The sequence below is a fragment of the Rhinolophus sinicus genome, linkage group LG01, assembly GCF_036562045.2.
Source record: "Rhinolophus sinicus isolate RSC01 linkage group LG01, ASM3656204v1, whole genome shotgun sequence".
NCBI lineage: Eukaryota > Metazoa > Chordata > Mammalia > Chiroptera > Rhinolophidae > Rhinolophus > Rhinolophus sinicus.
The window spans coordinates 197,128,169-197,151,786 of NC_133751.1; the positions used below are offsets into that span (position 1 = coordinate 197,128,169).

Sequence of the window (23,618 nt, forward strand, 5' to 3'; positions counted from 1 at the left end):
GAACATAAACCTTTAAATTTCACTTCAAAACTTCAAGTCAGTCACATCTACATGTATGCGTATTACTCCTATCCGAAAAAAAACGGCAGAAAAACAGAGATTTAACTTAGGTGTTTGTCCCAGCAGTCATGTCACATTACTCATATTCCATATCAATGAAATAATTCTGAATAGAAAACAAAAATGCTGGACCTGCGTGGGCTGTCCTCCCAACAAATGACAGGAGAAAATCTCCTCTATCATTCAATATCCTCTACCAAATGACCATTTTTTTCTCGAGAATTAGATTTCTGGTATGTGTGTGCACGTGTGTGTGTGTGTGTGTGTATGTGTGTGTGTTTGCGTGTTTTCCAAACTCGTCCCATATGCAGCCGCGCCAATCTGCTCACCGGCCCTGAAAACACGTCTTGCTGGGATCCATCCCATCACCCCAGCTCCTCTTTCCTCCCCCATGTCTGAAATATGTCCCTCATCAAACCAAGTGTATAACATCCTTTCAGAGACTCTTTCAAAATTCACATTTTCCCATGTTCCCCAACCCCTCCCGATCATGTCTTTATTTTAGACATTCTTAAAAGAAACCACAGTTGAGGGTCACACACCAGCTGCTCTATTTATATATATTTTTGCTTCCTGTGGGATCAGAAGCACAATCACATCTGTTTCCTTTATATCTCTTAACACTCTCCAATCCCAAATATAGACCACAGTAGGTATTCAGTAAATGTCTATATACAGCAAAATTATAAAGCTGTGCAACTTCTACACTTGACCTGATTGAAGCCAAAACTGCACTGAATGCCGATACACACACACACACACACACACAGATGTGTGAGCAGTGCAGTGCCCAGTAGAGTTCTCCATGCTCTCTGCTGGTATGGCTGGTGTGTCTTCATGCCAGCTGCACACAAGGACCCCATCCTGCAAATTGCACTTAGGAAGAGCCCAGCTCCCGACCAACAGCAAGACAAAGGGCACATGAACCAACAACTTAGCACTAGGCCATCCCTGCTTCTAATTCGGACACATTCCAAAAACAATGTACATTAGCTTTGGAGGGGCACATGATTTTCTTGTAGCTGATAACAGACCATGACAGCCAGAAAGGATTTTTAAGATTGTATCTCTCAGTCCCAAGCTCTCCTCATGTGACAGCTGAGGACATGTCCTGGGAAGTTGGGGGACCTAGTAAAGGTCACAGCTCTGGGAGCGGCTGGGTGTGGGACTTGAATCCCCTTATCCTCCAGGCAAGCAATCCTTCCAAGCATTATGCTCTTCTTCTGTCTTTGTAGTGATGTTTGTTTTCTGCTGCTACGAAAATAAGCTTTCCCTCTCAACACACACATTGAAGTGTTGGAGGAAGAGCTCGGCGGCAGACATATAGGGTAGTGGAGGGAGATAACAGCAGATGATTTTGTAGAGATACACAAGTAATAACCCATTAGGAGACAAAACACACACACACACACACACACCCCACTAAGTACACTTGCAATGTCAGTAACATTGTAACCTCGGCTGCTAAGAAGGCAACTCCCAAACCATGCCTTGGAGAGAAGTGAGGCTCCTCCTGACCCTGCACAAGCCTCCAGCTGCTTTTAACCCATTTCCTCACATGCTTAAGGAAGATATTAGTAGTTTTTTAACTCTCAAACTGAAAAAAAAAAAAAGTTTGCCCTTGTAAGTTATGTGGAAAGTGCACTTGTGAGAAACGTCATTCCCTAATAATTCTGGATAAATCACCTTAGTGGGGTTGGCTGGAGGGTAGTTAGAGGCGAGGGCCAGAAGGGTGGCGATGGGAACGTCAGTAAGAAAGAAAGCTGTCCCTGCTAGGCCTTCACAGGCGCTCGTCCAGGATACACATTTTCTTAAAACCACCTTTCCTTCTAGTCTCCATCTAACATAACCCTCACACACATAGCCACACATACATACACACACTCTTTCCTGAACAGCTGAAGGCAGGGCCACCCCCTCTTCCGGGCTCAGCCCTCCTGTTCCTCCCCTGAGCCACTACTATGCCTCCTCCACGAATTCCTGCAGCAATTCTGTAATCCAAACGACACACTTCAGAGCTGAATTATCCACCCCCTACTCGGCTAGGTTTACTGTGCATGTGAGAAATTTCTTCCCAACAACACAAGGTTCTTGTAATCAAGAACCTTTCCCTTCTAATAACCTCCACTGTAAGAACACAAGGATTAACAAGTGGGGGCGAAAAAACCCAAAACGCTGAAAAATGATTCACATACTATTTCTCCATTTAGCGTTTCCTCCAGACACAATCATCAACATAGAATACATCAGCGATATCTGCTCGTTGTTTAATTTTGTCATAAAGTAAATATGCCTCTAATTAGATTTTCTCCTGGAGTCTTTTGAGAGACAGGCTGGCCTTTGGTTCTGTTTCAAATCTTGTAAGGAGAATAAAGATACTGGAAATAGGGGATACAAGTTTCAGGCAATTTTCAGTGTGACTTTGAAGTTGAATGAAACATTAATAACTTGGGACATTATTCATATTTCATAATGATGCTTATTTGATCTTTCTTAATGTGAATTTTTTGTGATCAGGAACAGCTTCGTTCAAGCGGCTATGCTTAAATATGCTAAACTCAGCACCCTGCAGGGTAATGACCACTGAAATGTTTATTAAGAACTTCAATTTTCTTCCTACTGCAGCCTTCTCAGTGCTCATTAAAAATCGGTCCCCAAGCCTTTGTGCCTTGGCAAGGATGCCTTCAGCTATGAAGAAAATTTGATAACAGGTGGGAGATGGCATGTCCCTCATACTCTTTCAAAGTTCAGGTTCAATCTGAAAGACAGACCTGCCCTGTTATATAGCCAAGCCTATATCAGGTTGCTGATATAGAATAGATTATCTGAATTCTGAAGGTATTGAAATCATGAGGCCAAATGAACTTTACAGGTAGACTCACACGCAGCACACTTAGAACTGACAACCTAACTCCTTAGTAAAGAAACTGAAGGCAAGTGCTTGCTTAAGAAATAAAAGAAAAACGTTCTATGCATACACAGAGCTTTGAATCGCATTTGGGAAAAAAATGTGATATTAGGATAACCCTTACCTTCTCCCACCTCCCCAGTATTTGCAGTCTACGATATTTTGTTTCTTTAGTTCATCTGTTCACATAAATTCCTATGAAACAAAAATAAATCTTATGAACCACTTTTAAGTTTTTCATTAGCTTTTTCCTATTTCTCTTAAAAGAGCCTAGCTAACATTTATGAAATGTATTCCAGGTGGGAGGCCCCGTGCTAAGGGCTTGAACTGGATTTTCTCCTTCAATCCTCAGGTAACCTTAGGAAGTGGGAAGCACAATGTGTCCAAAATCAGAGCTACACACGGGGCCTGCCGTGTCCACCTCACCACATGCTCCTCCACCCACATCGCCCCCATATCCCCTACCTGCCTTTAGACGTGAACAAGCAAATGAAATGCTGTGTGTCACACAACAGAGATGTCTCTTCTGACACCATGTCCTGTCACCTGATGAAATTCTGACACTTCTCTTCAAAGAAACAAATTTTTTCAGGTCTTTTATAGCTTCACCTGCATGATGAAAAGTTGCTACCCTGATTTTTTTTTTTTTTTTTTCAAGGAAAGCGAGGGAAGCTGGGGGTGTGCAGCAGACATTGAAACTGTGCGCAGAACAACTCCATGATAACCTGTATCTGATACAAGCTTTGATGGGTCCTTTCTGAATTCCTCAGGGATGTGACTTCTTAGTCTTGCTGGAATGTTCAGCTGTCCATTCAAGGCAGATAAGCCAAGCCCTGACCTGACGAACATCTCTATACTTTCATAGTTCAGCCCTCTGAAACAACTAAAAATAATATTTTACCTTGTGACCAAAAGTTTGCAGTCACTAAAGTGAGAACGATGGATCACACTTTTTTTCTCCTCAACTACTCTCAATCCTCATACAAAAGCAAGGTACAATTAGGACTCCTGGAAGTCTGGCCAAGAGCCCAAGTTAGAGAGAAAGTGTGTTTGCGCGCGCGCGTGCGTGTGTGTGTGTGTGTGTGTGTGTGTGTGCATATTTTAAGGGAAATTTTTCTGCTACCATCCCAATTCCAGACACTTTCAAGCTTAAGAAGTTACAAAACACAGGGAAAAACAAAATAGAGTTTTGCTAGAGAAGTAATATAAACAACAATATTTTAAAAGTCATTTTATATAATTTCAAAGGTATTACATCAGAATAGAAAATATTGAAGTGTCTAATAGAACATACAATAACAAGTGCATCTTTGTACCATACCAGTTACTTACAGCCCTTCCCAGAATCAATCGCTGTCTCTTACATACCCTTCTGGAGGTTTTCAGTTTACAGATAGGCATATCTTACATAAAGGGGGAAAGAATGTACAGGACCTCAGCTGACAAGTCACATCACACCTGGAGGAATAGGACAGGCCCAGGAGGGGCTGGGAAGCCATGGTGTCCTGCGCCCAGGCATCCATGGGGACATGGACAAAGGTAACGCCCACAGCACAAGCATTAACCCGAAACCAAATGCAGGAAGATGCTCCTGAACTCAGTGTTCAGTCAGAACTGGTTCAGGCAGTGACCATGCAAAGGCTGAGCCTGCTGGAGGAATGGCCCTACCTCCTGAGGCCAAGAAGGGTTACAGGTGGCAGGGCCTGACTTAGCCCCCAGGCCAGCACTACTCCCCACTCCCTTTGTCCCAACAAGGTCCCCACACCACCTGCCACAGAGACATTCACGATTTCTATAAAGTAAAAATGAGATGATGACTTACCAATGCTTTACAGTATATAACCCTCTTCTGTGCGCTCGATACAAAATATTTAGAAAGTTTACAGAACTCCCCACCACACACAGGAGTTCCAGGAGGACGGGAAGCTTCTGGCTCGTTCAGCACAACCTCTGGGGCCCAAACCCAGGGCTGCTTTCTGTGCAGACCAGAGCCCTGGGTTCAGAAGGGCACCACACTTGGTTTAATGCTCTGCTGTCATCATCTATAAATCCTCAATAAACTCTGAACAGGGGACCCTACATTTTCATTTTCCATTGGGTGCCACAAATTATGTAGCCCATCCTGCCCTGAACACTCTCTGTCATAGGGCAGGTTGGACAACATACTTGTCAAGTATACATATGAGTGAGTTCATGGTAGGTGCCTTAGACCGTGGGTCCACAAACTACAGCCTATCGGCCAATTCTGGCCCTCCACTTGTTTTGGTAAATACAGTTTTATTAAAACACAGCCACATCCATTTGCATCTTGCCCGTGGCTGCTTTCACTCTACAATAGAAGAGTCGAGTGATGGTAACAGAGACTACAGAGCCCATAAAGCCTAACATATTTACAATCCAGCCCTTTACAGAAAAATGTTTCTGACCGTTAGAACACTGGCTCAAATTTTTCCACCCAAATGCTTGTAACCGCAGAAAAGGGAGGTAACCTTGGGAGACCCAGAGCATTGGCCTTAAGCAACTAGCCATAAACAAGCTATTTCTCAGGTTTTTATCTTTAAAGTTTATGTGAATTATACATCTTGGACCCAAATATATTTGTGTTTTAATGTAAAAAAAAAAAAAAAAAAATCTAAAATGATCTGGATGAGCCTTGTTCACCCCCGGAGGCCCCCCCCCTCCAAGGATGAGAATACAAGGTGCACGAGCATCAGTTTACAAACCAGGAGCCTCATGCCTCTTCCTCAATAGACCCCTATGGAAGGAAGGCTCCTGGAGCACTTCAGTGTCTGCTGAGCCCAGCCACATACCCGTGTCTCTTATCAGCCCAGAAGTCCTGCTAGATAAGATCTAACGAGGACATTAAAAATGGAATCCCAAATGCCCTTATTCTTGACTGAATGTACTGTAGGTCTATGGCCCATCGCACTGAGAGGCTCATAAGAGACTGTATGAGTTTTCCCCAGGCAGTTTTCAGAAACTACTTAGGGAGACCTGTTTCAGAACCCAGCTCTACCCATCGGAACGTTCTCGGGTTTGGGGCTTCACCGGAGATTTTTGGAAGCCCACCTTCCTTATAATGGTCAGAAGTGTTTCATTTCAACATGAAACTATTTGCAGCCCTCCCTTTCCACTGCTAAATGTTTCATTTATCCAGCTATTAGCAGCCACGCAATAAGTACATTTTCTCGAGCTCGTCGGGGTGCTGGCGAGACGGCTTAGGATACCAAGTAGAGAATTTTAGGGAATTTAGAGAATTTTAGAGAATATTTGCCTCGGATATCTATGTACTTTCTTTCACATCCCGGGATCCAGAGGCTTCAAGTGGTGGAAAAGGAGTCTCTCCTGGGTAGACGGCTAGGATACTTGAGGGGAAACAGAATTCCATCAGAAAAGAACAAGATGTCCCAGCAAGGGAGACTCTACGAGGGGCAAGGACAGGCCCCCGGGAAGAAGCAGCCCCACTGAAGCCTCAGATCTCTAGGAGAATCTTGAAGGAATTTGTTTCTGTTTGGTTTGGTTTGAAACACATAGATACGGAGGACAAACTGATGATTGCCGGAAGGGAGAGGAGTGGGGGCGATGGGTGAAAAAGGTGAAGGGGAATGAGAAGTACAAACTTCTAGTTATACAACAAACAAGCCATGGGGGTGTAATGCACAGCACAAAGAATACAGTCAGTAATAGCGTAATCACTTTGTGTGGCGACAGATGGTCACTAGACTTCTCGTGGTGATCATAGGTATATAAACGTTGAATCACAACCGTATGCTATACACCTAAAATTAATATAATATTATATGTCACCTATACTTTGATAATTTTTTAATTCAAGGAATGATTCATGAAGATGTCAAAAAATGCTTATCTTTGGAGGCTCTTAAAGGGGTTTTCTTTATTTGTGTGTGGGGTGGAGAAGACAGGTAATTTTATCTATTATGTCTGCCCGTAATGAAATAATTCATGGGACCCAAAAGGACAGATACTGAAAGTAATAGTGTGACAAACACACTGTCTGCTGACCATTTCCTTCCAGCTGTTGTCAGTAAAACGCCATATAAAAATTGTAAGCTGTTGTCAGTATTTGTCACAAAAACCAGTAATGGGAACTCAAAAGTAAGTGTTGTGGCAAGGGGTAAATACAAGTCTCACTGGTGCTACTGGGAGGCCTGTGGGAAGGCCTGTTGTAGGTGAACCGTCTCGGGACAATAGAACAGCACCACAGAGGGTCACTTCCCTCCGCCATTCCCAACGCCCTCCCCCCACACTGACAGCTGGCCCGAAGCCCAGACCAGGCCTCATGGGGACGAAAGTGCTCATTATTGTGACAGACTATTTCACCCTCAAACTGGAATTGAAACTGCCAAAATAACCCCATACTGATTACAGTTCACGTAAGCGTCAGACAATAAAATTGATACATGTACTGGGTGGGAACGTGGGTCGTGGCAGGAGCTGCAGGTTCATAGTTAGGGTGCTCCCCCCTCACGCTCCCCAGTTCCTTCCCTCCTTTCCTATTTCTATGTAACAGAATGAGATTACAATGAACTTGGGAAACGGAATTACCTGATTTAGGAGAAAGGTACACTCATGCTGTTTCAAACGAACATGAATTCTGGTAAAGAAATACTTTCACAGTTAGCTTGGGAAGGTCTTGCTCTCTAAAGTAAGACTTAAAATCACACCAAAAATCCTTGACATTTTTAGCATGTCTGTCTCACTTGAGATAAATAACATCCATCATGAGAACTGGATTTGCAACTCGAGAATATGATTACTCGTATTTCAAAAGGGGTTAACATTTGAGTTTCTTTCAATGGGTAATTCCCCTATATTGTTCACAATGTTGTTTTCAAAGTCATCGCAACTTTTCAGAAGCAAGTGCACTGCATAAAGCAAAGTCTGCTTCCATTTTTATCAACAGTGTCCCAAAGCCTTTCAAACCTTACCCTATAAATCCTCGCTGCTATTGTTTTATACAAAAAAGAAAATAATAAATGAACACATTTTTAAAAATCCTTCTTCCATCAGTATTGTCAAACATTCAATAGTAAATTCTTCCCAGTAAGATGTTTGATTCCACTGGGTTCAGAGCCCCTGAAACACAATAATTCCAGCATTGTTTTCCAAGGCAGAGATTTCTAAAAGAAAAACCGGGTGCAGAAGTACAAAGCTGATTCCCCCTTCCCCCACACAGTAGGATCCAATACAAACACAGCCCCAAGATGCACAAGGTATAAAAGCTCTGCTAGAAAGCTGGACCACTGGCACAGTGAAATCAAGAACCCTTTCCTGTGTGCAGGTGGGATGCTGTAAGCATTTCCAGTTTCCTAGAGAGAGTTGGCAAGTCAGGAATGCAGCAGGAGAAAGACAGCTAGTCAAGTCGCAGTGGCCGTCACCAAAAAGCTTATAGCTGCGGGGCATCGGGGAGGGCCACTTATTCTTCCCTACCATGTGACAATAAAAATAAATGAGACATTATAGTCGCTGAGGATTTACAGTAGGCAAAGCTGCTCTATGCACTTCCATCTGCATTAACTCACAGATGGGTGAGTCCTTTACACACTTAAAAATAGACAGCCCCAAATACCTTTTTTGTTTATATAGATTGTATCCATTGATATTTACTATATTACGCATTTAAATGGAGAACATTTTAGAAATTTATCAGTTCATTTTTTTAAATAATAAAGCTATGACATATTAACAGAAATAACTTTTTTATGAACAGTAACAGTATTTTCCAAAGAAAAAAGAAAAAAATTAGTGAGAAGAGTGGCACTGTTTTACATTTTAGCAAGTCTCCTGAATGTCTGGCTCAGAAGACAGCTGGACTCTCTTAGCTGCTTCTGCATTCAATCGGTTACACTACCCCAGGTCACACAGTCTCAAGAAAACTCCACATACAGTCACATGGGAATGAACGTGAAAAGGGCAGATAATATCTGGAGCTATCATAAAAATAGTTTTGCTTCGTGGACCTCTGAAAAGTCTTAGGGACTCCTCAGGGTACCCAGACCTCCCTTGGAGTACCCCTGCCTTATGATTTGGGAACATTCACTAACTCCCTTTTACAAGTGAGCAAACTGGCATAGAGAGGCAAAGGAATTGTCCAAGGACACACTGCTAGGACAGGTCAGAGCAGGGAAAGGCAAAGGGCATCACACTTACCCTCATCTGTTTGTTGCAAGGATTAACTGAGATCATGAATGTAAAGAGTTGAGCATCGCAGCTGGCCCATCACGAGTGCTCAAAAACATCAATGTTTCCCATTGGGCAAGGCTTGGTGGCAAAGCTAGGGAAACCACACATTTCTGATCAAATGATCTTATGACACCAACAAGAAAAAATAAAACTCCACAGCAGATGCCGACTAGAACGAGGGCCCTGCCCCAGCCCTCGGCGGAATGGAAGCAGCCTTGTGGTACTCAGAAACGCCAGGGCCTCGTTCCACCCTCCATCAGGTAAATGATGCTGGCGGGCCGCGTGCACTGTCACCTTGTTCCTTGGGAAACCTGAGCAAGCCAAGAGAACTGCTCCATTATTTACAGCCTCCTTTTTGCATCACGCTGTACTTACAGGGAACCCTCAACAAACAACAAAGGCGCCTCTAGTCTGTGCGGCCAAACCTCTCCCAGGAACAGGCCCCTGTGGTCTTCCTGTCCAAGGGGCTCAGCTCACCACTGCTCTCCATGTCCATCAACCTTCTTAATCTACATGGCCCTCCTGTTCCTGCCTGCAGTGGGCCCCTTGAGCCCACAGAAGTTCAGGTCACTTTTGTTCTTCCTTGGATTTGGGGAGTGAACTCCCCTGGGTAAGTGGGCTTGGTGCAGCGCAGGCCACTGCACTCTCAAAATGCTTCCTGGACAGAAGACAAGAGCAAGAGGCATCTGAACTGTGCTTCCACCCAAGTGCAGGCCACCAGGATCTGTCACCTGGAGTGCTGCAACTGGTCTCCTGTTTCCAATTTGACACCCCTACACACGTCTACTTTCCATCAACCACCAAAAGGATCTTTTAGAACTATGGAAGAGATAGGGTCAGTTCTGCTAAAACGCTGCCAACTGAGTATGCCACTCGGTTGGAGTAAAAACCAAACTCCTTAACTTGGCTTATGAGGACCTGCCTCGTCCTGCCCCTGTCTACTTTTCTTGCTACAAGTAAGCGTTTCTTCTCTCTGGCCTTTGCTTTCTCTGCTCCCACCACCCGCGGTGTTCCTCCAGGACCTCTAGCAGCTCGTCTGTCACCTCCTCCAGAAGGTGCTTGCCCACTCTGCAGAGTCGCCTCTCCACCCCTCCATCCGGTTGCATTTGAACATCAGCGCACTTACTCTGGGACGTTATCTTTCTGTTACTGTATATTACACGTCTCTCCCTCCCTCCACATCCTTCTCCTAGAACGTGAACCCCCCTGACGGCAAAGCCTCCACCTGGTCCCTCGCGACAACCCCAGCTCCTGGCTCCGTGCCTGGCACCGACTAAGCCCTCGGCAAACAAGGGTCGAATGAATGAAGCAGCGGCGCCCGGTGGCCGCGACAGTCCCGGGCTTGAGTCCCTGGCGCCCCGATGCGTCCGCACCGTTCGGGTAGCTGGGCCACAGTCGCGCGCGGGCCCGGGGACCCCGGTGGGACGGGGCTGCTCCCGCCCCGGGCCGAGCGCTCGGCCCCGCGCCGCAGGTGCCTCCCCGGAGCTTGCACTCCCGGGTCAGTGCCGCCGCCCGCATCGCCCGCACTCACCATGGTGGCGGGGCCGCCGCTGCTCCTGCCCGGCGAGTGGCGAGTGGCGAGTGCGGGGCACACCAGGGCGAGAGCCGAGTGCAGGAGCCGGCGCGGCTGACAGGTGAGGCGCCCGCCTCAGACCATGGCTGCTTCCCACAATGCCCTCGAACTGAAAGTTTGCAGACTCCTCCCCGCCGGGTGCCCTCCCTCCGCTGCCGCTCCTCCCATTCCCCCTCCTTTCCCCTCGGTCTCCCACCCCTCTCCCGCCTCTCCCCCCTCCTCTTCCTCTTTCTCCTCTGCCTCCTCCCCTTATTCCTCCTTTTCCTCTTCCCCCTCCTCTCACCCCCCACCCACTACCCCTGCGCAGCTTGCCCCGCCCAGCGCTGCAGGTACCGAGCCACCTGCGCGCGCACCGCGGCGCCCGGGCCTCGCCTGCCCCGCGCGGGGCCCCGCCAGACGCCCGCGGGTGACTCCCTGGGAACTCCTGCACGGGGAGCTCCGAGGGGATGCTTTCCAGACTCTGCCGCGCGAATGTCATTCATTCATTCATTCGACAAACTTTTATAAAACCTCACAAAGATTCCCCCCATACACTTGAGAAAGTATCAGAGGTTGACTGGTCTTAAACGGGGTGGGGAGGGAGCGCTTGCCCCAGCGGGAACTACAAGCGTTCTCTTGCCTCCAATTCCTTTCTGTATAACTGCAATCCAAAGACATTGGTCATTTTAAACAGGCCTGGTTTTAAGACGTCTCCCCTAAGACTGTGGCATTGAGGCTCTGATGTCTCTCCTCCCCTTGATTTTTCTTTTAAGTCTAGAGTTTTTCCCTGGGGCATTAGGAGTCCCCAAACCCCCAAGTTGTAAGCACAGTTTTGAGTGCACATTTATGTTCTTTTGGGAGGATCGGTTGGTTTTATCAAATGCCTAAGGAGATCTGCACCCTAAAAATGTTAAGAACCTTTGCGTGAGTGGTCCCTGGAAGCCAAAATTGGCGATAATCCTTCCCAGAGTCAACTGTGTACCTTCCGCGGGCTGTGGGCCAGCTCAGGTGATCAACCGGGAAGTAAGGGACGCTCCGTCCATCCGTGCATTGATGCCACATTTATCAGCGCTTACTCTGTGCCAAGCCCGACGGAAGGAGCGTGGGGCATCCAGCGGAGAACAAACCTTCTTTCTTCTGAAGCTTATAGTCTCTTGTAGGATAAAAAATAATAAACAAGTAAATGAATAATTTCAAAGCAAGAGGAGTGCTAAGTAGACGAGAAGATTACAAAGAAGGATGAGCGCCGGTTGCTGGGACAAGGCACAGGGGAAGCTACATTTATTAGCTGGGGGATGGGTGGAGTTCAGAGAAGGCTGCCCCTGAGGAGGCCACGTGAGATCTGGAGACGAAAAGCCAGTGCTCAGAAAGAAAAAAAAGAGTTGTTCTTTTCAAAAGACCCCAAAGAAGGCCTCTGTGGCTGGATTTAAGTTGAGAGGAGGTCAGAGAGGTGGGCAGCGCCAGGAGGCAATGGGGCTTTCCTACATTATGGCGTCATGCACACTAAAAGCCCCCAAGACAGCAGCGACCTCCAAGCTCTCAACGAGCTCAACTGCCTTTATGTCCTCCATTTTCAGTTGCCACACACCTCTCGATGGCTTTGGCCTCTGGTGTGTGGTATTTGCCAGAGGCTCTGGAAGAGGATTATTTAACAATTAAACTCCAGGTGATGGAGTGACTTTGCCTCCTGACAGATGGTCCACAACTTACTGCTAATTTAGGATAGCTGCTTTCTGAACTCCTAATTCTCAACCCAGGAGTGCCCTTTCTCCCCATCTGGGACCTTTTGGACTCACTGTACCTCACTAGTATCTAAGCGTTGTGACTCTCCTCCTTTCTATCTAATGTCAGGGCAGGGCGCAGCCCTGCCCCACGCCTCTTGCTGACCCTGTGAAAAGCACCCAGAGCCTTCTGCTTTAAGGATTTTATTGCTCATGGAAAGAGATAGGAATGCTAAAGGTGAGTTTTAAAGCTAGAGAAATCTCAATGCTCTTGCCATAACAAGTAAAAGATTAAGGCAGGAGAGAGTTCCCTGACTGTGTGGCCCATGTCAGGGAACATTTGGTTAGACAATGAGGGGAGTTTACTTTAAAGGCCGTCAGCATCCTTTGCCTTCCCTCATGACCTTGCTGAGATGGGCTGTGGGTGCTTCCTGGGCTTCTGCCCCGAATGTTCTTCCCACCAGATTCTCACATCACACCCCAATCCACTCTCAAGGCTGGACACTTCACATAGGTTATCATACTGCCCATCAAGACCACCTGTAATTCAGTACACGGTTTGCAAATATTTTCTCCCATTTCATAGGTTGCCTTTTCATTTTGTTGATTCTTGATTTTCCATCGTACAGATAAGGGCCTGAAACTCAGAGGCAGTGAGGACAAAGCAGGCACCAAAGCTAATAAGAGGAAGAGCTAAGCCTGGAACCAGGTACCAACAGCATGTCTCTGGAATAACTTGCATTTCTGAATGTTGGTTTTCCCGTTTTTGCCCCCTTTCACACTCCTGGTACCCCCTGAGGTCCACCAACAAGGAGGCCAGGCCCAGCGAGGACCCAGAGACCCTGTGACTCTAGATGTTCCAGTGCAAAGAGGGGTTCCCTGGTCCAATCCGGAAGAGACCTTTAGATTCAAAATCCGCTGTCATAGTGTTAACCTAGAAATAAAAGGCCAAAGTGAGAGGCAACAAGCATTTATTGGAAATCCAAAAGGATAGCGATTCAGAAAACGCTGATTCAGGTAGAAACCCAAATAGTGTTCCCATTAGGAGATGAAGGCAAGGGGTATTTATGAGAAAGGGAAAGGGAACAAGTACACGAATAGAAGGAAGAAATAGGAGGTGCAGATAAGCTAACACAGTGATGCTTATGCTAAAAAACGTCTTTAATTTTTACTCGGTGGGCATAATAAACAGTTGTTTGGAGTACACTGCAGCTTTAGGCCCACTCCAAAGGTGACTTTGCCCAGTTTTAACGTTCTAAATGTTTGAGGAGTAAGACGTGCAAGGCAGGTCCTCTGGGGTAGCAGCTGCAACTCCATTTTAAAGTGGCTCCGTTGATGTTATTTTTCATACTCGGCAGAAGCCAGCGTGCACAGTGTGTCACATGTTACAGATACATCATCTCTGAGCTGCTGCGTGAGACTGTGTGTATGTACTTCACAAAGCAACGCCCTGGTATTAGGTCAACTCGACGTGAGTGTCACTTCTCAAACAATTCCATAACTCCACAGTAACGAGAGATATAGAGAACGTAGTAAAGGCCACCATGGAATCCACAGAGGAGAAGAACAAATGAGGGACATGATAATACAGTAAACTGATGACAGTCCATAAACTAAATTATTAACTTTCTAGAAATTGAGACAGAACAAGCTACAAGTTTAAAAAAATAAATAAAAGAAGCAAAGGAAGGCCATCAGGCAAGATTTGTCAGGAAGTGAACCAGCCCTTTCTTTCCAATCATAATGGTAATCTAGTTAAATGTTAACTAAACTAAAGATACATAGACGGGGAGGAGGAGCTTCTGGGTTTCCCATTTTGTTAGTCTTGTTAAATACTAGATACTGCGACAAAGCGGGCTGATGGTTATCACCACTATACCAAAAAGAAAACGTGAAATGGAATGCACATATACCTTGATTGTCTGGCAGTTCCAATCACCACTGAAAATGCAGTAGGTGTCAGCGTAATGGCCGCCCAGTAAGACTGACAGCCTTTGGTTTTCAGATTCCACATATAGGTAACACCAGACAGCATTTGTCTTTCGTTAACTTATTTCATTTAGCATAACACCCTCTAGGTCCATCCATGTTGTCTCAAGATTTATTTCCTTTTTATTACTGCCTAATCGAACAAACAGAACAAAACAAAAACAGACTCAGAGAAACAGAGACCAAAGGGAAGATTGTCATGTTGTGATAAGTTTGCACGGTGACAGACGGTTACTAGAATTAGTAAGGCGATCACAGCGTAAGGTATAAAGAAGTCAAATCACTACATGGGACACCTGAAACTAATATAACTAATATAATATTGTAAACCAGCTATACATAAATTTTAAAATAATAAAATTACTATTTCCATTTTTAAAAAGATTGAGAGCCTTGGAAACCATTTGAACATTTTCTCACACGAGGACCGGCCCTTGATTTGATCCTCCAGTCAGTGTTTGCAGACTTGCCTTCCCCACTCTAGGCTTGATTTAAACCGAGTGGCCATCATTCCTTTTAAAAGTGCATCTCATTTTTGTCTGACTTTTGCTAACACTTCCTCACTACTCATATCCACCAGACTTTGGAATTCTAGATGCTCACACAAGTGCCACCCTCGGGGAAGCCCTTGTTGCCCAGGACACAGATGCAATATTCGGGGGCCAGATGTACACCTGAGTAGGAGGAAACACCTTCCTACCTGAGAAGCCTTCGGTTTGGTCTGAAGCTGGATGCCATGTTGGTATTATGCATTGCCAGCCTCCTGGGGAATCTACTGAACTCCTTGGTTGATTTTTAAATTTCACCATCAACTGGAGAATCCTTAGCCCTGGTTTCTCCTGATAAGCAGCGACCTTTGGTTTTGTAGCTTTTAGTGGCATTCCCCATGTAACCCAGTGGCCACGCACAGGCTGAGCGTTAAGTGCAGAGTCACTAGATAAAGTATATGTTGGGCATGAACTGAACCTCAAGACCAGTGATTCAAAATGTGGGGCAGGAAGTGGGGCGGGAGATGGAGAACAATCAGAGTTACCCAGCCCTCAAGTGAGCTGGGACAGGGACAGGGCTGAGAGTTAACCCTGCCCAGGGTAGTGTGTCTCCACGGACTGTGCTGAGCGCGGGGCTTGTCTTACAGGAGAGCAGTGTCTGCAGTCAGGCACCCTGACCGCCATGCCAGCCTCGCCGCCTACCAGCCATGACTTTCGGCAAGATGCTCAACCTCATTGCGCCCCCATTTCTTCATCTGTGAAATGGAGACCATCATTCTTATGCCTCTGTAATAGACGTCCGATAGACGTAAGCACGTCCAAACCTGTAGAGAATTTTTCTAAAAATGTATTGGAGCCAAGCAGTGTACCTATCTGGAAGCAAGCTCTCATCAGACTGAGACAAATGTTTCTAAGAAAATGGCAGTTTGCAGCTACAGCTTATGTAATGCATTTGGAATTAAGGAGGGAACTAAGGAAGATGACAGGAAGGTGGGAGAAAGCAAGGCGAGGGTTGGATTATAGGAGAGTTAACAAGATGATGTGCTTTCTTGAGGGTACTTAAGCTTTAGGAGGAGGCATCTCAAAAGAAGCATTTCAAAGGCTTGTTGACCCAGATGCATAGATACAATGAACACGGCTGGCTTAAGGCAAAAATAAAGCCTTTTACTAAGAAGTTACAGGCCAGGGCATACTACCCACCCTAACATACCCAGTTAGGGATTTATGATCAGATCACCCTGTGAGGTTACTCTCCATAGAACCTCTTTTGTCATCCACACCCCTCTCTATTTTCTTAAACCACTGTCTTTTCCTGTCTAGTCATTTGTTTCCTCTCCACTCACACATTTGAAAGTACTGAGATTGACCCAGATGTTCTGTATAGTTACCCTTCTGTTACCGATGGGGAAACTGAGTCTCAGAAAAGTTATGTTAAGATCAGCTCCCTAGTAAATTGCAGAGCTGGCATTCAGATTCGACAGGCCTTGTCTCCAAAGTCCATTATCTTTTCACTAGGGTTATCTTTCAGCCCCCAGCAATTTCATGCGGACTTTGAGCTTTCCTTTCTTCTGTCCTCTTTAGTCCAAGGCAGTTGGCCGTATTTATTCTAGCCAAGCCTTTCAGCATTTGTAAGATTCTGAAGAGGTTCCCTGTCCTGTACAGTGGCCACACTTCCTCCAGCTTGAGGTATGGAGTCGCCACCCTGGACATGGTCAGGGCCCCACTTATCAGAAGGGTGAGCTCCAACATCCATGAGGACAGTTCCACTGAAGCTGTGGAACTCTGGCCCCCTCTCACTAGAGCCCGTGGACCTCAAACTTGGGCATGAACACATGGGTCACTGAGGGAACATGCTAGAGAAACGGGTGTCCAGCTCCGCCCAGGGATTCCAGGGATGCTGATTCGAGAGATGTGTGCAAGCGCTTATAGTGAGGTAGTTGAGAGCTCAGGTTGTACCACAAGGCTTTAATTTTAGTCCTGGCCTCACCACCTCTTAGTTGTGCAACTCTGGACTGATTGTCTAATGTCTCTGTGCCTCTGTTTCCTCATCTACAAGTGGAGATAATATTAACATGCAATTTATGGTTGTGCTATGAGAATCATCAAAAATCATACTGCCTGTGAAGTGTCTAGTATGCTACGTGGTACATAGTAAGCTCCCAGTGAAAGTTAACTGTTGTTGATACTAAAGTTTGTGAACCTCTCTTTCTTGGGCAAAAACAAAGTTCTCACGTGGACTGCATGTCCTCCAAGAGAGACTCTGCCCCTGGCAACCACGCCCTTTCCACAGGTCCCAAAATCAGTTATTTTTCAATTTAATTCAGTCCCAACTGCTCTCTAACAAGAAGTCTCTACCCTGAGAGCAGGTAGAGACCCCAAAGTTAGGCAGCTAGCCCTCTCTTTTTAACATAAATGATCAGAGAACTCATTTACGAGTTCATTTACGAGAACTAACTTACGAAAACTCCAGAGCCATTTTGCTTCTTCACAAGTACCACATGCATTTATCACTATTAATTTCTTTACTAAGCCCAATTCGGCAATTTAATATTAAGTACCTACTATGTGCTGGGCACTATGCTAGGTGCACATGCATTGGAGAATGAAACAGACAGTACCGCTGCCCTAGGTGAGTCCACAATTTAGTGTACAGTAAACCAGTACACTGATACAAACAGTATAGTTGGAAATTGTGATCAATTCTATGATGGCTAAAACCAGGGGCCAGTGATGAAGAACAATGGGAATCTAGGTAGAAGGGGAAATAAAGGGGGAGACTCTCTGAAGAAGAGACAAGTAACCTGAAGGCTGAAAGAGGTCCAGCCAGGTGAGGGGGATGGGAGAAGACAGGTGAGTGCTTGGAGGAACTGAATGAAGGCCTGTGGGGCTGGAGCAGAATAGTTAGAGATCTTGGTCCCAAGTGAGGCAGGCTTTGTGGGCTCTGCTAAAAACCTGGGGTTTTATTTTTTAAAAAGAAACTCTTTCTTTTAACTTTCTGTGCAAAATGGCACCCACATCTCACTGGTTCCCATGATTAAAGAATTCATGAACAGAACGTTTGTTCCACAGTCCCCTCTCCTCAATCTGAATACTTTTTAAAGTGGTGTCACCTATCTCAGGCCTTGGCAGACAGAAGATGTATTCACTTACCCGAACCCCACACCCCCCACCCATGCAACACAAGAAATCATTTTTCTTGGAATGTGGTTACTGGGAGTGTTCCACATTTTTCATTTCTCCCATTTAGTAATCACTACACATTTGCCTAGATAGTCCTCTTGCATCAAACCTACACTTCCAGACAAAACGAAAACCTTAATATTAGCTCAGAGTTTGACTTCTGGTAAAACGGCGCTCCCAGAGCAGTCAGTAACATTTTCTCTCCCTGTCAGACTTAAGGACTAGACTCTGCCTTGTGAGAGAGGTGTAGTACGGCTTTCACGCAGGACCAGAAGACGGCGCTAATTTCAGGACAAGACAGGGTAGTGGAGACCCCTTGTGTTCATTTAGAGTAATAGCTACCAGTATGAACCCTTTTAAAGAAAATTAAAGGCGGGTAAGTGGAAAAATGTCCTTTATGGACGTTTGTCAGGGGCTTTATTTTTTTCTATAATTGGTTGCCACCTTTCCAAGTACAACTTATAAACAGGAAAGTCAGCTCAAATTCGGTGCAGCTATGAAGGAGGGCCAGTAATGAACTGTCTTTCAATTGCACTGGGACTTAGTGTTATCATCAGTGAAAAATAATAAGTTTGAACTATGCACTGCCCAGGGGTCTTTTCAATTCTAAAATTTCAGGAGCTTGTGATGAGAACTGGAGATCTGGGTTCTAGTCTTGCCTTTGCCTGGCCTTTGACTTAGGTGGGCCAGTCACTGTCCCTCACCAGGTCTCAAGGTCATGGAAGAGGGAGAGGGTTGGATTCACTGCTCTCTTAAGCACTTTAAACTTGTAACTTTCAAAATTTCCACCCAAGTTCACAGGCTTGACAGAGTCGGCTCTCAGGCTGGTGGAGCTCCCATAACACTGTGATCTCTATTCCCAAAAGAAAGGACATGAGTAACAAAGGCCAATCAGGAACCAGAGAAGAAAGATTCAGACATGAAACCATGGGAGGCAACTTGGGCTTTCAGACACCACCTCACCAAGTGGGGCTGGGAGCCAGGGCTGGGGTCTGCCTGACACTATCTTTGCCTTGACGTGGATACCCAGACTTTACCTGCTGGAGATGACGGGCCTCTGAGCATCTTGAAGCCCTCGGAGACTTATTTGTCTTTGAATTTCTGATCCTCTAGCCCAGTCTGACACATAAAACAGCTAAAATTTACTGAGCACTGAGTATGAGTATGTGGCAGGTAGTGTTTAAAATACTTTCTATGCAATAACTCATTTAATCTTCACTACAATATTCTGTGGAGGTAATTACTCCCCCTGCCTTACAGATAAAGAAATCTGAAGCTAGAAGTTAAATAACAGGTCTGAGACCACACAGCTTCTAAGGGGGTTCCAGTCTAGCCTCTTCTCGTGCCTGCCCTCCCATACCCCCAACCCCCACAGCTGCTGCAGAGTGGGTGCTCAATGCATACGTGTTGAATGACTCAATGCTGCATGAATGTTTCAATGCGTCAACATAAAACTCATTTCAAAATCCCACTGAGGAACATTCCTGGGCTTCAGATTCTCCTAGCACCTTCCGTTCCTTTCTGAACCCTAAGGGATTCTTGGCCAGCAGCTCTGCCCCGGGCTCCTGGAGCACTTTTCCCCTCCATGACTACACAGCACTCTTGGAGAATGGGCCTCACCCACAGCTCCAATCCTGCTCGTTCAGACTTTATAGGTTCCTTTTTTAACTGATAACCAGCACCCTAGGGGCTGGGCCAGAGAACAGTAGTGTGGCACTGCTCATGATCAGCCTTTCGTAAAAGCACACTGTGTTCTTTTTAGGCTGTGAACCAGGAACTCAGGATGGGATCAGGCCACATACCTCAATTCTCCACCCCAAAGTGAACTTTGCCTCAAGGGGCAGGTACCACACAGCACTTTCTTCCCCAAAGCAGGTCTAATCTCCATCTCCATTTCTAGTTGAAGGGAGGGAGAAGAAAGGAACAAGTACATATTTATTATCTACTATGGATAGTAGGCTAGCTATGGTATTAAGTTGGTGCAAAAGTAATTGCGGTTTAAAAGGTTAAAAACAATTGCAAAAACCGCAAGTACTTTTGCACCAAACTAATACTTTAACTACCTTAATCTTTACAAACATGACATTATTCCGATGCATTTTACAGGTAATGAAAGCAACAATGCCCAGAATGTTTCCAAATGTTAACGTAGCCAGTGAGTAGCAGCCCTGGAATTCAAACCCAGGTAAGTCTGGGGCCAAAGTCCACGTTCTTTCTACAGGACGCTGTCTTGCAAGTGTTAATTAGCACTTCCTGTCGGCCTCCTCTGGGAACCCTGACTCACCATTGGCTCAGAGAGTAAAAGGATGTGTTTTGGATGGGCAAAAACTGAAAGTTGAGGACCATTTCTTCATCTGTAAAATAGGAACAAAAACAGTTCCTACCACAGAGGGTTTTTTAAAAGGATTAAATCAAATAACCCAGATAAAGAACTTAGCACTGTGATTAGAAAAAGAATAGGCACTCAGTGCACGCTAGCAACTTCCTGCACTACTCACGGGGACTCTACCCCAACAGCTGCCTCATTCCACTATTTTGCCTCGCTCCTGGCTCCTGGCTCCTCCTGTTGATAACTCTTAGAACTGCAGGCACGCCCCCCAGCGAGTCTTCACCAACCAATCTAACCAGTCTTCCAGAACCATCAGCATGTCCTACTCAAGGCTCCCTATTCAGCCCAACTAAGGACTCACCTGTAATTAATTAAAGCTTCCCAGGAAGGTGGACTTTCCTTCTACTGAACTCTGTACATCGCCCCAAAGACCCTGGAATTTTAATGAAGATCCAGATAGTCAGTGGTCCCTGACATCAAAGTTTCAGCTCACCATTTCTCTGTGTCATTCCATCATTCCGTGTTTCCCCGAAAATAAGACCTAGCCGGACCATCAGCTCTAATGCATCTTTTGGAGCAAAAATTAATGTAAGGCCCGGTATTATATGTATTGTATTATATTATATTATATTATATTATATTATATTATATTATATTATATTATATTATATTATTATATTATACCCGGTGTTATAGTAAAATAAGACCGGGTCTTATATTAATTTTTGCGCCAAAAGATGCATTAGAGTTGATGGTTCGGCTAGGTCTTATTTTTGGGGAAACACAGAAGTATAATATAATGTCCAGGAGGCAGGGATTCAGGCATTTTGTTTATTGCTATTTCCCTAGTGTTTTGCTCAAACCAGTGCCAGAACCTAGAAATGTGAGGAGGATATTCAAATGAATAAACAAATGAATCAATATTTACCCTCTGAAATTCTGGCTCTTCAATGTTTTACCTTTTAATTTGACTTTGTTGAAATCACCAATTGGCTCTAAGTAATAACCCAATTTTCCTTCATTTCACCACAGATACCTGGAAGAATATATTGAGACATATTTGTTTAATTGAATTAACTAATAAGGGCCTTGATGCCAGAAGAAAGGCTACTTATAGTTTCAAGACTTACTCGAAACGCACACTTCCTTTTATGCTCCTTTCAACATTTGATTTCTAGACACTGTTAACTGAGTGTTTACTGAAATAAAGTCTGTAATGTTTTTTCATTTTCTGAGCTATAACTGCCCCTCTGGATCTTGCTGTGACTTGGTTTTGAGACTTAGGCAATAAGTGTAAACAAATCCAACACTATGCACTTAATTAGAAGCTTCCACTGCCTTCATTAGAATGCAAATAAATAGTTCAAATAGGAGATTAAAGAGCAATTGAAATGATTATAGAAGCAGAGAAATACTGGGAAACTAAGGTTTCCCTAAATGTGCAATTGCATTTAGGGGAAACTGAGGTTCCCCTTAAATATTCAATTGCATTTTCAAAACAATTAGGTGCTTACTTGTGTACTTCAGTTAATACATTTTAACACATAAAACATTAGACATTTTTTTAACTACCTTTGTCTACTGCTTTTTGGAAATCTGAAGTCTGAAAAAATATATGAAGGTTTTCCCCTACCCTCTCCCCAATACAGTATTAAAGTTTTAAATCATTCAAATTCACACAACTATAATATGCATAGTATTTGTAAACAATGATTAAAGTTTTTCCAAAAAATGTGTAAGGAACCATGTGAAAGAAGTACAACTCACATTGCCAGATACTGGCAACAAAATTAACTTTGTTGCATAATTAAAACTTTGAAACTTTTTATCATAACTATGTATAAAGGTCAGAGATAATACTATGTTAAAATGTACACTTAATTTTCATTTATCTACTTTCACAAGTTGTGGTTGAAATGTGGCAGGAAAGAAATTTCAAGTAATTCATTATAACTTTGTGAAAGTTATAATGATGTCAGGTTTTATGAAGACTAGCGGATTTTGGGGGAAGGGGGAAACAAAACTGTTTAAAAGCACTCAAATAAAAGAATTCAGAAAGAAGCAGGATATAATTTCTGAAGACAAAAAAGTTAATAACCTTCATATACACAATTACCAGTGAGAGAATATAATAGTAGCGAAACCCCATTTACCATATCAACTAAAATGAACGAACAAACAAAAAAATACTTGGGAATAAATTTAACACAAAATGAGCAATACCTTAGAGGAAACCTGTAATTTTCCTGAAAGACACAAGAGTAGATTAGAACCAACGGAAACACAGTTCTCTGTTTTGCATGGATTTCTCAACATTATAAAGATGTCAGTTCTCCTTAAGTTAATTTATAAATTTATGAAATAACTTGTCCTAATAAAAATACAGAGCTAGACAAGGAGAAACAAAGTTCATATGGGAAAATAAACATGTAAGCACGGTCGGGATACATTTACAAAGAAGAGCTACAACAAGGGACTAGCCCTGCTGGACATTAACACTTATTATCAGGCCTTTACCGCTAACGCAGGGGAGTGCTGTCACAGGAGTAAACAGACCAGTACAACGGCGTATAAAGTCTAGAATAGACTGAAGCACATTTGGAACTTTAGGACAAAGCTAGTGTCTCATATGGATGAGGCAAAGATAGGCTTTTTTATAAATGGCAGTGGGACGCTGATTTACCACTTGAATAAAGATAAAACAATGTCCACATGTCACACCACATAGGAGCGTGAAGTCCACCTGAATCAGGGATCTAAATGTAAAAAGAAAAGAAAGGAGGGAGAGAGGAAAGGCGGAAGGGAGGAAGGCACCAAACAAGTAGTAGAAGAAAACATGTATAAATTCCTCTTTACTTGCATATAGGGAAGGGTTTTCTAACAAGACCCAGTATTAACTGTAAAAAGATTGATAAATTTGACTATATAGAAAAATTGTTTTTAATTTCATGACAAGAAAAAAACACCATTAAGTCAAAAGACATGAAAAACTACAGGAAAATATTCACAACATATGTCATAGATAACGGGCTAGTTCATTAACATCTGTAGAACGCAGAATTGAGGTCAAAAGGATCAAAGCATCTGATAGAAAAATGAGCAAAATGCTGATGGCTCCCACCTCCCTCTTAGTAAAAGCCAACATCCTTGCAGTGGTTTACCAGGCACTACATGACGGGGGCCCGCT

The 23,618-nt window shown here is 44.3% G+C and overlaps 1 protein-coding gene across 1 annotated transcript in view; it reads right to left on the reverse strand.

Annotated features, from left to right (window-relative positions):
* AP1S3 (adaptor related protein complex 1 subunit sigma 3) overlaps nt 1-10,862 on the reverse strand; it is a 59,930-nt gene extending 49,068 nt beyond the window's left edge. Inside the window, exon 1 of the mRNA XM_019753690.2 lies at nt 10,704-10,862. Coding sequence (XP_019609249.1) covers nt 10,704-10,706 — 3 coding nt within the window. The 5' untranslated portion in view covers nt 10,707-10,862. The remainder of the gene's footprint in view (nt 1-10,703) is intronic.
* Nucleotides 10,863-23,618: the final 12,756 nt, after the last annotated feature.